The following is a 14206-nucleotide window of genomic DNA, read 5'->3' as shown; positions in this document are numbered from 1 at the left end:
CATGAAAAGCTTTTATCTATAGATGGGGTTTAATATGGAGAAGTGAGATCCAAAGTTTGTAATGAACTTAAAATTTCCTTATTGGCATTCAGAAGTTTGCTCATGGATGGGCTGAAATTTTGCAATTACTTGCAATGAAACAAAATCATCAATACTTTAGTGATAGAACAACAGAGAAAGTAGTTTTGATATTGCTGTTTCTAAAAATAATATTTAAAAAAATAGAATATAGTTTTATTCTGAATCAACAATAATACTAGAATGTATCCAAAGAGCAGTGGTGTAAAACACAATGTTTTTGCTTGCAAATGTGGTACATGTTGAAACCTAATGTTTTTAACAATCTTTCAAACAGTGGTCATCTTGAACATATATTAATTCTAGGTCCATTACTATTTATTTTATTTATTAATGACCTACCACTTTTACTAAGAGACTCAATATCATCTACAGATCTCTATGCAGATGACATAACATTGTCAGACATCCAAAACACAAACCATGAACTCGAAATTTCTTTACAGAATGCCCTAAACAAACTGGAAAACTGGTGCACATGCAATGGCATGGTGGTAAATACTGGTAAAACTAAAATATTACTTATCTCAACACGGCAAAGAATGACAAATCTTGAAAGTGATGAACTATGTCTGACGTGGAAGGATAAAAATTTGCAAATGGTCTGTCATGATAGATTACTTGGTGTTCTGGTAGATAATAACCTATCATGGTTGTTGTTATTGTTGTTGTTATAGGGTTTAATGCCATTTTTCAGCACAAGATAGGCTATACATGGCGGCCAGTATTAATGGTGGAGGAAGAACCCGGGAAAACCCCGGAAAGAACCACCGACCCACGAGAAGCTACCAGCAAGCTTTCTCACGTATCCACACTGGCTGAGCCCGAGACTCGAACCTACGCAGACAGAGGTGAGATGGCAGTGATCCGTGACAGACAGCACTTTAGACCACTTGGCCACTCGGGGCCCCCAAACCTATCATGGACTAAACATATCAAACATATAAGTAAAAAAGTCAATTCAAGTTTACGGCTTCTCAGTAGGATAAGATATTTTCTCCCTGAAAGGCACAGAAAACTATTTTATAACAGTTACATACAACCATATTTAGACTACTGTAATACAGTATGGGGTAATTCAAATTATAAAAACATAGCAAAGCTGGCACATCTTCAAAAAAGAGCATTTGGGCTAATATCAATCCAGAAAGAAAGCAAGGAAAAGTTAGCTGGTAGGTTAAAAATATTACCTGTTAAAGACCAAATCTGAGAAAAGCCAAGTTAATGTACAGGATATCTCATAATAGTACTCCTGAATATTTACAATCACTATTCCAGTATAGGCTACCTGGTAATACTCCCCACCTGCGATCCATGTCTACTAAAAAGTTTAAAATTCCCAAACCAAATAAGGAGTTATTTAAAAAAAGTTTCCAATACTCTGGAACTCTGCTCTGGAACAGTATTCCAGTTGAGATTAGAAATGCCCACTCTATTTCCTTCTTCCCAACCCAATATATCCGGTGGCTTCTGAGATGCAGCTAAAATAAATAAATTCCGTTGTATGAGGTCCTCAAGGTAGATTAGTTCTTAGCTAATTGTGTTACCCTCTTTAAATAAGGTCATTATTATTATTATTATTATAGGTAGTTTATGCAGAAAAACAAACAGCTTCATTAGAAAAAGGTTATTTAATTGACAATAATTCACAAAACAAGCTTATAAAACAAGTATTCAACCATTTAACATAACCAACCCTTTCTTCATTTTTCAGTGATACCTTAGTAACTCATGCCCCTCGCTTATGCTATAGTCTATACTTTTGGACCACAGTGTGTGCAGTCTAAAAGAACCTTTTACTTCAAATATTCATTTCTTATTCAAATACATTAGGTAATATGTGGTGGAAGTTACATCCCCTTGCCCTGAAGACGGGCCTGACTATGGTATACTAATGTAGTTTTTTTTATGGGTTTAATTCCATTTTTCAGCACATAATGGGATATACATGGTAGCCAGTTCATTTGATAGAGGTAAATCCCAGGAAAAAATCAATGGAAGAACCACAAACCCACAGGAAGCTACAGGAGCTTTCTTATGTACTCATGTTGGTCAAGCCCAAAATCTCCAAATGTAAAAGCAAGTAAAGTCTTGTACAAATTATGAGGAAAAAATAGCAGAGCAACCAACATCAAAATAAAGCTGAAAAGCAATTTGGAAAAGTAACCTGTTATGTTACTGATATAGATATACCAGGCCAAAAAGAGCACTTTGAAATGAAAGTTATCTCAGGTAGAAACCAGAAATTGTCATGTTAGGCTTCCATACCATATGCGAATAGTTCTTGTCAGAGAGCAGTTTTAATCATCAACTTCACAAGCCTATGCACGAAAGTCATATTCTTTGCTGGCTGAGGGCATAACCCAATAAATCCAGAATGAAAGAACCTTAGCAGAAATATCACCTTTTCCTTCTAACTTGGTAAAAGCAAGCAAGATTGTCCTCTTCTCATCTGTGCAATGTGTTTCAAGTACCACTTCAATGCTCTAACAGGGTCCTAGAAAATATCTCAGTGAATAAGAGTTTACTGATGACAAAAGACATTTCGCTAGAGCCCTTTCTTAGCAAGAAAACCATGTGTTGTCATGATAGAAACCTAACTACCATGATGAAACTTTAAAAAGTTAGATCAACTGACAAGGAATAAATTTGACCAAAATAAATGGGGAGTAGGTTGTTGTTGTTAGTGTGGTGTTTAATGCCATTTTTCAGCACATGATAGGCTATGCATGGCGGCCAGTATTAATGGTGGAGGAAGAACCCGGGAAAACCCCGGGAAGAACCACCGACCCACGAGAAGCTACTGGCAAGCTTTCTCACATACCCACATTGGCCGAATCCTAGACTTGAACCCATGCAGACAGGTGAGATGGCAGTGATCCGTAACGGAGAGTGCTTTAGACCACTCAGCCACTCGGGGCCCCAAGTGGGGAGTAGGAACAATCAGAGGGTGCATAGGTGGGAAATTGGCCATAGTTCAATATTTACCCAACACTTAAATATCCATCTCTCTTTCTTCTTGCTCCACTCTGTTTGGGTTGAAATCAAAAGCCTCAAAAGATGTCCCCGCTATTTGTATAAACAGTAATCTGTTTAGCTTTTCTGAGCTTACCTGTTCTTTCTCTATCTATAAATGTTTTTCTGTGCTGAGAATCCCCTTTCACAGCCTTTTATCTGAAACTGCATATGCTTAGCTACCATACTCTCTGTGGCTCATTGGTAGTGTCTTATGGACATATTGTGCCAGAATTCTTTGTTCAATAATGTTACCTTACTGTTTTAAGTCTGTCAATACCAGCGTGCTTTGTCAGACACAGGTATCCTTGCTCTATAATTTCTTTATGGATTCTTATTTATGCAATTATTTTAGTTCTTAAAGTGCTATTTCAGCGCTGAATAAAATTTATTTGAGAAAAGAAATGAAAATCACACTCTACTATTAAACTACTGTTATTTTAATTAGGTTTGGTGTTCTCTATTTCTACATTTAATTTCAAAACATGACTGAATAGGGGATTAACCAGAATGCCATCTGTATTTTGTCCATCCAACATGTACACTGGAGTCATATTCCTCATTTTCAGGTTCAAAATCACTCACCAATTTTTCTGGAACACTTTTCCCAGCTCCAATAATCTGCTATTATTAATATTATATTATCACTTTCAAACTCATTGTGATTATTGCTATAGTTAGCTAGTATTTGCCAAAATAAATCATCAGCCACTTGGGATTTTCAATGTAGCTCATAATTCAAACAAGCATTTGTAAAACTTGATGAATGAAAGGTTAAAACTTTAATTAAATGCTTGTAAAAAGGGACCTATGCACCAATCAAATTTAATTTAACAACCATTTGTGTGGAGTGTAAGTACCCAATTGTGTTTGGTTTGGTGCTTTAAAGCACAGCAACACCAGTAGGCTATTCAGTACTGAGGCAATTGGAGTAAAGTGCCTTGCCCAAGGACACAAAACATTAGTGGACCCAAGCTGGTCTGATGGTCCACTGAACTACTGCAGCTACCCATCATGTGTAATTAGTTGCCTACCTGATGTGGTGAGAACTACAAGACCTCTATCAGTGTTATGACTTATGTCATGGCAAGCACTGTCAGAGTTGACAGTTAAATAAAAAATGTATTCTACACAGAGTACATTTTTCTATGCTCAACTATGAACTAGTTGTCATGCATCACTGCTTTTCAAGTGCATGAATTTGTACAAATTTTGCATCATTTGTGCATCCAGGCAGCATCTCTGTGGAATGACTGGTAGATAGTTGCTGCAGCAATATGGGCACAATTGACACCACACCATAGTTATAAGTGGGACCCAAGAAGGCAGAAATTGCCAGGATTTCTTCTTCTTCTGCAATTCTTTCAACCTCTACAGACTGCACATTAGAAAATATCCCACCAACAAGTCATGTTAGCAGCAAGGTGGACTGCACCTGCCTCTTTTCTAGACTGCTTCTTCTATCAACACCTTAAGATAACTGCTTCAAAGAAATTGTAACCCATTTGTCCTATGACTATAAGGTATAAATTTCAGGTGTGACTTGACTGGCATCCCAGACTATACAAGTGGGGTGCATAGCCTGTTTGAGTTTAAATCTCTTACACACCACACTGGCCTTTTTCCACTGCAACTAATTTACTCCTACCACCACCACCACAACCACTACCTAAAGAAAAACAACAATGGCATATACTGCTAATTTCAGTTAAGTTTCATGTTGCACAGGCAGTGAACTAAAATTATAGATGCTAAAAATTAAGTGATACAGAAAATGACTAAAATGACCTAAATTTTGAGAGCAAAAGACTATTTAAGTGAAATAAGATGCAATAAACAGAAGCCACATCACTTATCATATAATGAATAAACAATTCAGATGTGAAATATTCATCTATGATAAAAATAGAGCAAACTTTAATGAGCAAATACATGGAGTATAGAGCCATTGTGATTAATACACATCACAGTTCCCCAAGACAAAAAGCAAAATAATGAAAGAATTTGCAAGGCCTCAAAAAGAGTGTGCTGTCAAAGCATGAACAGTATTAGTAGCAGATGAATGATGAGATTCGGTACCATTCCTTTATTCCAAGGGGAGACCACTCATACATGACTTCAGTAAGCAGATGATAACATTCTTTTACCGCTAATTTAAGGTTAAAGATGCTGTTAATGTCTCATTTATCTTGGGACTGAATTAACAAGGTAATGAAAGGTCTTGAACAAGAAATTAAATGACCAAAGAACAATATGGTTGAGACAGTCCTTGTTTAGTCTTTTTAGCCAGAAAGTATTTCTCTGAATATTGCAATTGTTTTTCTAAGTATTTATTATGAGAGTATGAACTTAATAGGAGACAACACAAAAGCAATGCAAACAGATAAAAATTAAAACTTACCTGATGCTTGCCAATCCCTCTACGCTCTGAGGATTGCTGGTGAATGAGGAATTCTGAGGACAAGGATCATCATTAAATATGATGTTAAACAGTGTTATTTAACTAATGAGTTAAGATTCATTTGGGTATATTATCAGGTACTCAACCAGTGACTAATTGTGTGATTTCTGTAAGATAATTTGCAACATATAACAGCAGTTATACAAGTTTGCTTTTTGTTTCAAGCTTAATACTATTCCATAAGGTTTTATACAAGTAATCTCTGCTCTGCCCTGTAGTTAATAATTTCATACCAACTACATCCACACAAAAATATGCCTGAAGAGCAGTTAACTAACAGAAGATGACTGTATGAAGTTTGCAGCAATTTGTACTCTTCATTTCAACAAGTAGAGCTGACACTATATTTTTAAAACTGGAAGTTGAAACTGTAATGGTAAAAAGTAAATTAAAACAACTCAGACATAATACAGATGTTGATTACAAAATGTCATACACAAAACTAGACTGAAGTTATCAAAAGCTATTTTTACAATGAACCTGCATCCAATATGCAGCTTAACATACAATACTTTGTGTGTGTGTGTGTGTGTGTGTGTGTGCATGTGTGTGCATTTGTATTTGGTGTAAACCGAGGACATTCATGAGATTACACATCAACGTTCGGAGGACACATCTCCAACCGAGGACATTCTCTGTTGGAAAAATGGTAAAATCTTGCTTCTCCAAATTATTTTAGCCTAGAATAATGTAGAATCATGATTAGTTGAATTAGTAAATGTAAAAACTATGTGATTTGGAAGGTGAACCAAAAGTGTTGTACCATTAAAGTATATTCTCGTTCATTCATGGCTCCAAAACAATAAAATAGGATAAACTGTTTGTAAAAAAAAGTATTAGACAATTATCCCCATCCACTAAATCTATGCATACATCTACTCTCACAGAACTCTGTTCTTCACCTCTGTAATTACTGAACTTTAAAGCTATGTAGGTTTCAATTCAGCTAACATAGATAAGTTGTTGTTGTTGTTGTTATTGATGTTTTAGTCTATCATTATTCTTTGTGTTGAGGTTGAGATAAAACACTATACAGATTACAACAGAAATAATGGTGTACGCATCATCAATTTATTCAGACAAAGAGACCTGAAAAATACAAAGTCTCTATGAAATACACAATATGGGTAACACAAACATTCGTTCTTATTTTCAACATTATGCACATGCCCAAGAGAGATTATGCAACAAAGATATAACTCTATTTTGTCAAAAAGTGAATAGTCATTGCCGATAAGGTGTTTCCTGCCGTAAATGCTCAAATCAGCCAAATAGTATTGTTACAAGCCAGGGGTATTTGCTTGACCAAGCAGTGTTAAACCCTGGTGCAATTCCACTAGAAGACATAAGTTTACCCCAAATTTCCAAAGACTTCTATACAACTTCAGTTGTAAATTAGAAAGCCCGAGGGTGGTTTATTTTTTTCAGCTGTAGTTATTTCGAAATACTGAGTGATACTCAACCCATGCTGCATGAGCAAATTGCCTGCAGTGAAAACCTAAGTACCTAGCTGCGCATATCTATCACAGCTAGTATACATATAGAGCAAATTTTCTATAAACGAATTACACTACGACGAGTTTTGTCAGAAGGATTACTTCTTTACGGGAGCAAATCTTCAGCTGTAGAAGTATTGAAATTTAAGATTGCATTCTTTATCACTGTTCGTTTTATATGATAGAATTGTTTCATATATTAGATGTTTTAGAATTTATTCTAAATTCTACAGAAGGTCAATACCTAGGTTATACAACACCATGATATTAGAAATACTATAGTCTGGTTCGAGTTAGCTATTTGTTGTAACTGAAAAGACAAACTGAATTTAATTATACGCTGCATGCATTGAACGATTAATCTAATGGGTAGCGAATTCATGTGCATGCATGTGCAACATATATCAATGCAGAAGTAATTAACCGTGTTATATGTACTACACGGTTTAGTTGTTATAATTTTAGCTGCGTTGTATATGGTTTGGTGATGTGGAGTCACAGAACTCTGTGGTTTCTTGTGACGTGTACACTGTCTGCTGACATTGGTTCTGAAGAGTGTACTGATGTTCTCAATGCGAGGGACCAAGGCTTCACGACCATTGGGACTGTGTTGAATGTGAGGGCTCTCAAGGGATCCTTCAACAGACAGGGAGGGGTGGACCATGCGTGGGGGCTACTGGCAGGCTTTCCCACATACCCATGCTAGCCGAGCCTTGGCAAACTGTTTGTCCTTTTCGCTCTAACATGGCCAGAACAAATGTCCTCGGTATGCGGTTCCATATGCGAGTCTTTAATATTCACCATATACAAGAATGTGTGTGTGTGTCTGTGTGGGGGGGTGTGTGTGTACTGTGCATTTGTTGTACAATGTTGATTTTTATATAAAATCAACAATAACAACATCTACAGATTTTCTCAAAGATGGTCTCATCAAAGAGACTGATAACAGATGGCTTACCAGCTTAAGATAGAAGTATTCCCACAGAGAAACTACAAGACAGCTATCCGCTTCCCAAATAGCAGACAGGCGAACACAGGCAATAAGATACCGCTGCAGGGTTCCTTCAGTAATGTTTGTCTACAAACAAGATTAAGTTATTTTAAAGCCAAATGATTCAACTTGCATGTCTAATAGCCTTACATGTTCCATACTCAGCAAACCATGCAGTCCACAGAATTGAAAGCAGAGTTCTTGACAGGTCTTACAATTAATTCTGGTAAGTTTTATGCTAAACTTTTTCTCAGGCTCAGCAAATAGTAGTAAAGATAAACATCTTGATTGTATTACATGATAACACATTACTAAATCATTGTGGCATACTTCGAACTACACTAGTTTTTAGTTGACTTTTGTTATAATTCAGCTTACATGCACAGTTCATTGTAGAGACGTGCTTTATTTCAATTTGCAAGCATCGTTCATTGTACAGTCTTGTTATATTTCAATTTACATGCACAGTTAACTGTACAGGCAAAACACTTGGTAATGAGATGTATTTATGAGCTTGTGATTCTTTTCTCCCTCCCCCTCCTCACCTGTCTTTATGACTCACTCTGACCTATAGTCTACACTTCACTGACTTTAATTCATTACAATACAGCTCTAAAGTACACAATTACACAACTTGCACAGAGGACATATCAGTGAAAAAGTTTTGAAGGAATTTACATATATTATTTATATACATCTTACAGATTTTTATCATCCTTACCTTTTATATTTTATACTATTATCCATGTTTTCAATTTCTGAAACAGGATTTGTTTTGTAGTTTTTGTACAATTCTTCATTTTTACAATTTTAAAACTTTACCATTAGCTGGCAAGATAGTCACTACTGTACATATATGCTGCAAAATGCTACTACTACAAAAATTCATCTCAATGAGTGTAGCACCATGACCTTCTACAATGCTACACATATCTTGTCACACACTGTTTAATAATGCGGTTGAGTTCAATTTTAAATCAACAGAGGATTCAGGCCACTGAAAAAAATGTGAAAAAAACGAACAGCATGGTTGCATTACTTGACATTTCATATGCACTCTGTACTAGTGTAATGGATATTAACACCGTATGTATATGCATCTTGAAATCCCTGCAAAGTGCAAGGTTAGAATGTATGCCAGCTGACCACCCTATTTCTGAACCAGACTATGTTATCTTGGCTTAAAAGTTTACTTGCTGAACCAGTGTCATTCGATCTGTGCTTAGTTGTACATGCACTCTTTGTTAACTATGGTGTATTAAAAATTTTCTCTCAGGCAGAGTACATAGTTGAGCCTAAAAACCTGGGAGAGGATACATCACAATGAGAAAGCATCTCTACATCCCAAACATGTCATTGTTACCAATATATGAAGTAGAAAAGCCCAAGTTTCTAGTGTCACTCAGGTGGCGACATCTGCAAACCTGCCATCCTTCCATCCTACACTTTTTTTGCCAAAACTGTTCAGATCAGATTGTATCCATTTCTTATGGTTGTTATTTTCCTTTCCATTGTTTTTATTTAATTACACTGGTCAGACAGACTAGCTAAAAGTAAAATTCCACAAGTGTGCAACATATTTACTAGCCAGGGACTACTGGAATAGAAAAACTGTCTAACCCTTACATAAATACATGTATTCCAATTTTTTCGGAATAATCTAAAAAACAATTAGAGTCAGCTATACTTACTGAATTTAGGCATTTCTTTAAAATCATCTGGACATCATGATAATTACTTACAGCTCCCTGCAATATTCAAATGAACTTGAATTAATATGCATCAATGTCTCGAAATTCACAATACTTTCTCATCTGAGAGACTGCAACATACTCACTATCCATGCATTTATTTTCATGGGTATTAAAAAATGTTAACAAAAGTTTATGTTTTCATTGGTATTTATAAAAGACAGTTAGTCCTTTTGTCATCAGAGATCATAGATAATTGTTTAAATTTGTGGTTTGATCACACTATGTTGGAAAAATATCTTGGAGCAACGTTAGAAAATATTCCAGGAAATTTTCAAGGCAAACTAATATGGACTGATTGACAAACTAATGGATACATCTACTCATTCAAGATTACATTGAGCTGAAAGAACTGGAATCTTGTCTTGCCCAGGGACAGACCAGATCTGGTTGATCAATATTGTCTGGTCTTGAGTAAAGAATGCTAGCCACTGAGCCAGTACAGTCTAGACTTTGACTGGGGTGGGTGGGGAGCAATGTTATGAATTAACAGTCACATTTTTTCTTCAACTTTCAATGTGAGACTCGTAGTGTAATATACAGGACAGAACTTTAACCTGGTGATCATCTTCGTTAACAACTTTTATGGTGTTAATTCAGTTTATCTGATGAACAGTCAAAGGCCACATCCTGTTTGTGATCTTGAAAAGAGACCACTTCTCAGATGCAGGAGGTTGTGGGTTCGATTCCAGGCCAAGTCATACCAAAATCTTACAAAAATGGTACTAACAGCTGCCTCGCTAGGCGCTTAGCATTAAAAGGTTAGTGTTAGGACTGGTCGGCCTGGTGTCAGAATAATGAGACTTGTCGGGACATCATGCTACATGTCTGCAGCATGATACCCTAGTGCTAGACATCACTATAAACTGTCACACTGCAGACATGTTAAAGCTACATTAAAAATCCAAATCACACACACACACACATCTTGAAAAGAACAATCAGTCCATGAGGAGACTGGGTCAGAATTTATACTTTCACAAATTATTTGTGACCTTTCTGACAGTATTCTGGATGCATATTAATGAACATGAGTATATGCATTGTCACAGAATCTTTAGAAATGAAAAATGATCATCTGGACTGTTAAAGGTAGGTGTCTTGTCAGGAAATAAATAGAGAATAACAATGATATGTGAGGTGGCTGCTGTAGGGAGATCAGGAAATGATTTCACATTTCTTTTCAAGTTAATGGAGGGCAGAAGGCAGGTCCTAGCAATAATTTCTAAAAAGTTTGCCGTTTTAGAAAAAAAAAGGTTTTTCACCTAATTGTTAGGAAGAAACACTGTTGCTAGGAGCACCACACCAGACAAAATTTAGTTACAACATGTCCTAACAAACAATTCTACAACTTCAAGTTTGATCAAAACTGACAACCAAGTAGTTGAAAAGAGGTTTTCTATATGGTTAAAAGAAAAGCAACTGTTGCTAGAGGAGTCACCCTGAATACAATTTTAACAAAGAATGTCCTAAAAAAAACCATTCCAAGTTTTAATGAAACTGGCTAAACAGTTCCAAAGATGAAGTTGAAAAGTGGTTTTCCAAATCGTTATCCTTCTAGAAAAGTAGTTGAAAACAGGTTTTCTATATGGCTAAAAAAAGCCACACTATTGCTAGGAGTCAATAAAAAATCAATCAATCCTCTCTGCGCCATCTGGTGCTTGAGGCGACAGCAAGGGAACACCATTTTGGTCTGTCGGCTGCTGTTATGGGGGCGGTCTGCAGGGTGAGGCCTCTGGTCTTGAGTTCTCGCTCCACGGTTCGGCGCCAGGTCTCTTTGGGTCTGCCAAGGTTCCTTTTCCCCTGTGGAGTCCATCTCAGTGCCACCCTTGGTAGTGAGTCAGGGGGCATTCTGCAGACGTGGCCGAGCCATATCCAACGACAAGTTGCAATGGTCTCAGTGATGGAGATTGCGCTCACTCTGTGCCGGAGTTCCTCGTTCAAGATCATGTTTGGCCAGAAAATCCTCATGATCCATCGCAGGCACTTGGTCTGGAAGACTTCGAGCTTGCGTTCTATGTTAGCAGTGGTCTTCCAACACTCTGACTCGTACAAAAGGACGCTCAGCACGTTGCTCTTGAAGATATGGACCTTTGTGTGGGTGCTGATGTTTGTTGTCCTCCAGATGGGCTTCAGCATTGCGAAGGCCTCGTTGGCCTTACTGATTCTTGTGGTGACTACCCTTGTGCAATCTCCATCTGTGGCAACCTTGCTGCCCAGGTACATATTCGTCTACTTCTTGCAGAGGCTGGTCGTTGATGGTGATTGGGTCGCCCACTCTAGTGTTCTTCCTCAAGACTTGTGTCTTCCCTATGTTGACTCGAAGACTTATGGTGCTTGTTGTCGGTACCAACTGTTGTGTCTTCTGTTGGATATCCTGGTGTCTGCTTGCCATCAACCCGACGTCGTCGGCATAATCCAGGTCATCCAGCATTGAGGTCAGCATCCACTGTATTCCTTGCCTCCTGCCCTCTATGGTGCGGCGCATAATCCAGTCAATGGCCAGTGAGAAGAGGATTGGCGAGAGAATGCATCATTGCTTCACTCCGGTTTCCACCTTGAATGGTTCAGTGAGTAGGTTGTTGTGGATGACTCTGCACTCAAAGTTCTCGTACAGGGACCTGATGACGTTGACAAGTTTCTGGGGGATGCCATAGTGTCATAGGATCTTCCACAAAAAGGCTCGGTGCAGGCTGTCGAAGGCCTTCTCAAAGTCCACAAAGACCACATAGAGGGATCCATTCCACTCATGCGACTGCTCAAGGATCTGTCTCAGAGCGAAGATGTGGTCGAAGCAGGATCTGCCCTTCCTAAAGCCTGCCTGTTCCTGGCGTAGGATGCCGTCCACAGCTGTTGTGATACGTTGGAGAATGATGCGACTGAAAATCTTACTGGAGATGGATAGTAAGGTGATTCCTCGCCAGTTGTTGCAGTTCCCCAGATCTCCTTTCTTGGGAAGTTTGACGATGATTCCTGTTTTCCAGTCATTCGGTGCTTCTTCACTATCCCAGATCTTTTGGAGACTCTGGCAAAGAAACTGTGGTGTCTTTGTGTCTTCTGCCTTCAGCATCTCGGGACATACTCCATCATCGCCAGGTGCCTTCCCATTCTTCAGCTTGTGGATGGCCTGCTTGACCTCCTCAACAGTGATGTCGTCACAGTTGATGTCAAGGTCCTTCTCTGCTTCAGGGATGTCAGCTAGTACTGGTGGGTCTGGGCGATTCAGTATGGACTCAAAGTGTTGCTTCCATCTCTTCAGCTTCTCCTCCTCCACTGTGACATGAGTTCCATCTTCATCTCTCACTGGAAGGTCGTGGTGCTGGTCGTAGTCGCCCTTCAGCTTCTTGGTGTTCTGGTACACCATCTTCATGTCTTTCTGCTCTGCTGCTGCCTCTGCCTCTTTTGCCAGTCTCTCTGTGTATTCTCTCCTGTCTCTCCTTGCTGATTTCTTCACGTCCTTGTCTTTTCCTCTATACTCCTTCGAAATTCTCTCTTTCAGTCTTGGTGACTTGGAGTCCAAAAGTCTCTTCTTAATCTGTCTTCTCTCGTCTATGCGAGTCCATGTCTCTCCTGATATCCACTCTGTCTTCTTACTATTCCCATAACCTAAAACTACTTCTCCTGCTTCCTTCATTACTCTGTTGAAATTGTCTATGGTCAGCGCTGTCTCATCTTCTAGAACACTAAACCTATTCCTTAGGGCCAGCCTAAACTCTTCCTTCACTTTTGGATCTTTCAGCTTGGCCACATCAAAGTGCTGATTCCTGGAGGCCCCTATCCTAACTTTCCTAAGCTTCAAAGTCACCTTGGCCACTAGAAGACTATGGTCGCTGCCGATGTCAGCGTGCTGCATCACTTGCACGTCCTGCAGGGAGTGTTTCCATCGGTCATTGATGATGATCTGGTTTTGAGTTCTGCCGTTTGGTGACGTCCATGTGAGCTTGTGGATGTCCTTGTGCTCGAACAGGGTCCCTCCTATGACCAAGTCGTTCTCTTCACAAAAGTTGACCAGTCTTTCCCCGTTGTCGGTCATCACGCCTACTCCATGGCGCCCCATGGTCCTCTCTCTGTCTTTATTGTCGCAGCCGACCCTAGCGTTGAAGTCACCAAGTAGCAACAGCACGTCATGTCGACGGATGTCCTCTAAAACGGCTTGAAGAGCGTCGTAGAAGGTGTCTTTATCCTCTTCTTCCACGTCGTCTATTGGTGCATAGGCCACAACAACAGACAGCTTGGCGTACTTGGAGTTCATCCTGACATACAGAAGGCGCTCGTTCACTGGCTTCCGCTGTAGAATGGTATTGGTCTTGCTGATAATGATGGCGACCCCCTCCTGGTGGTCATTGTCCTTCCTTCCGGACCAGATGATGCCTTCTCCGGAGTGCAACTTCTGCTTGCCAGCACCAGTCCATTG

At 38.8% G+C, this 14206-nt stretch overlaps 1 protein-coding gene across 3 annotated transcripts in view; it reads right to left on the bottom strand.

Moving 5' to 3' along the window:
• The window catches only part of LOC149805383 (protein MMS22-like), a 121020-nt gene that overhangs the window by 59177 nt on the left and 47637 nt on the right, over positions 1–14206 (bottom strand). For all 3 annotated transcript variants that reach the window (XM_089949877.1, XM_089949883.1, XM_089949881.1), the window contains exons 14-16: positions 9733–9789; positions 8009–8128; positions 5495–5547 (exon numbers count right to left, since the gene is read on the bottom strand). In XM_089949877.1, coding sequence (XP_089806003.1) covers positions 5495–5547; positions 8009–8128; positions 9733–9789 — 230 coding nt within the window. The remainder of the gene's footprint in view (positions 1–5494; positions 5548–8008; positions 8129–9732; positions 9790–14206) is intronic.

This window comes from Sinohyriopsis cumingii, chromosome 2 (genome assembly GCF_028554795.1).
Source record: "Sinohyriopsis cumingii isolate HCF-2022 chromosome 2, ASM2855479v2, whole genome shotgun sequence".
Lineage (NCBI taxonomy): Eukaryota > Metazoa > Mollusca > Bivalvia > Unionida > Unionidae > Sinohyriopsis > Sinohyriopsis cumingii.
The sequence above is the reverse complement of the archived record's forward strand: the minus strand, read 5'-3'. Positions and strand labels throughout refer to the sequence as shown.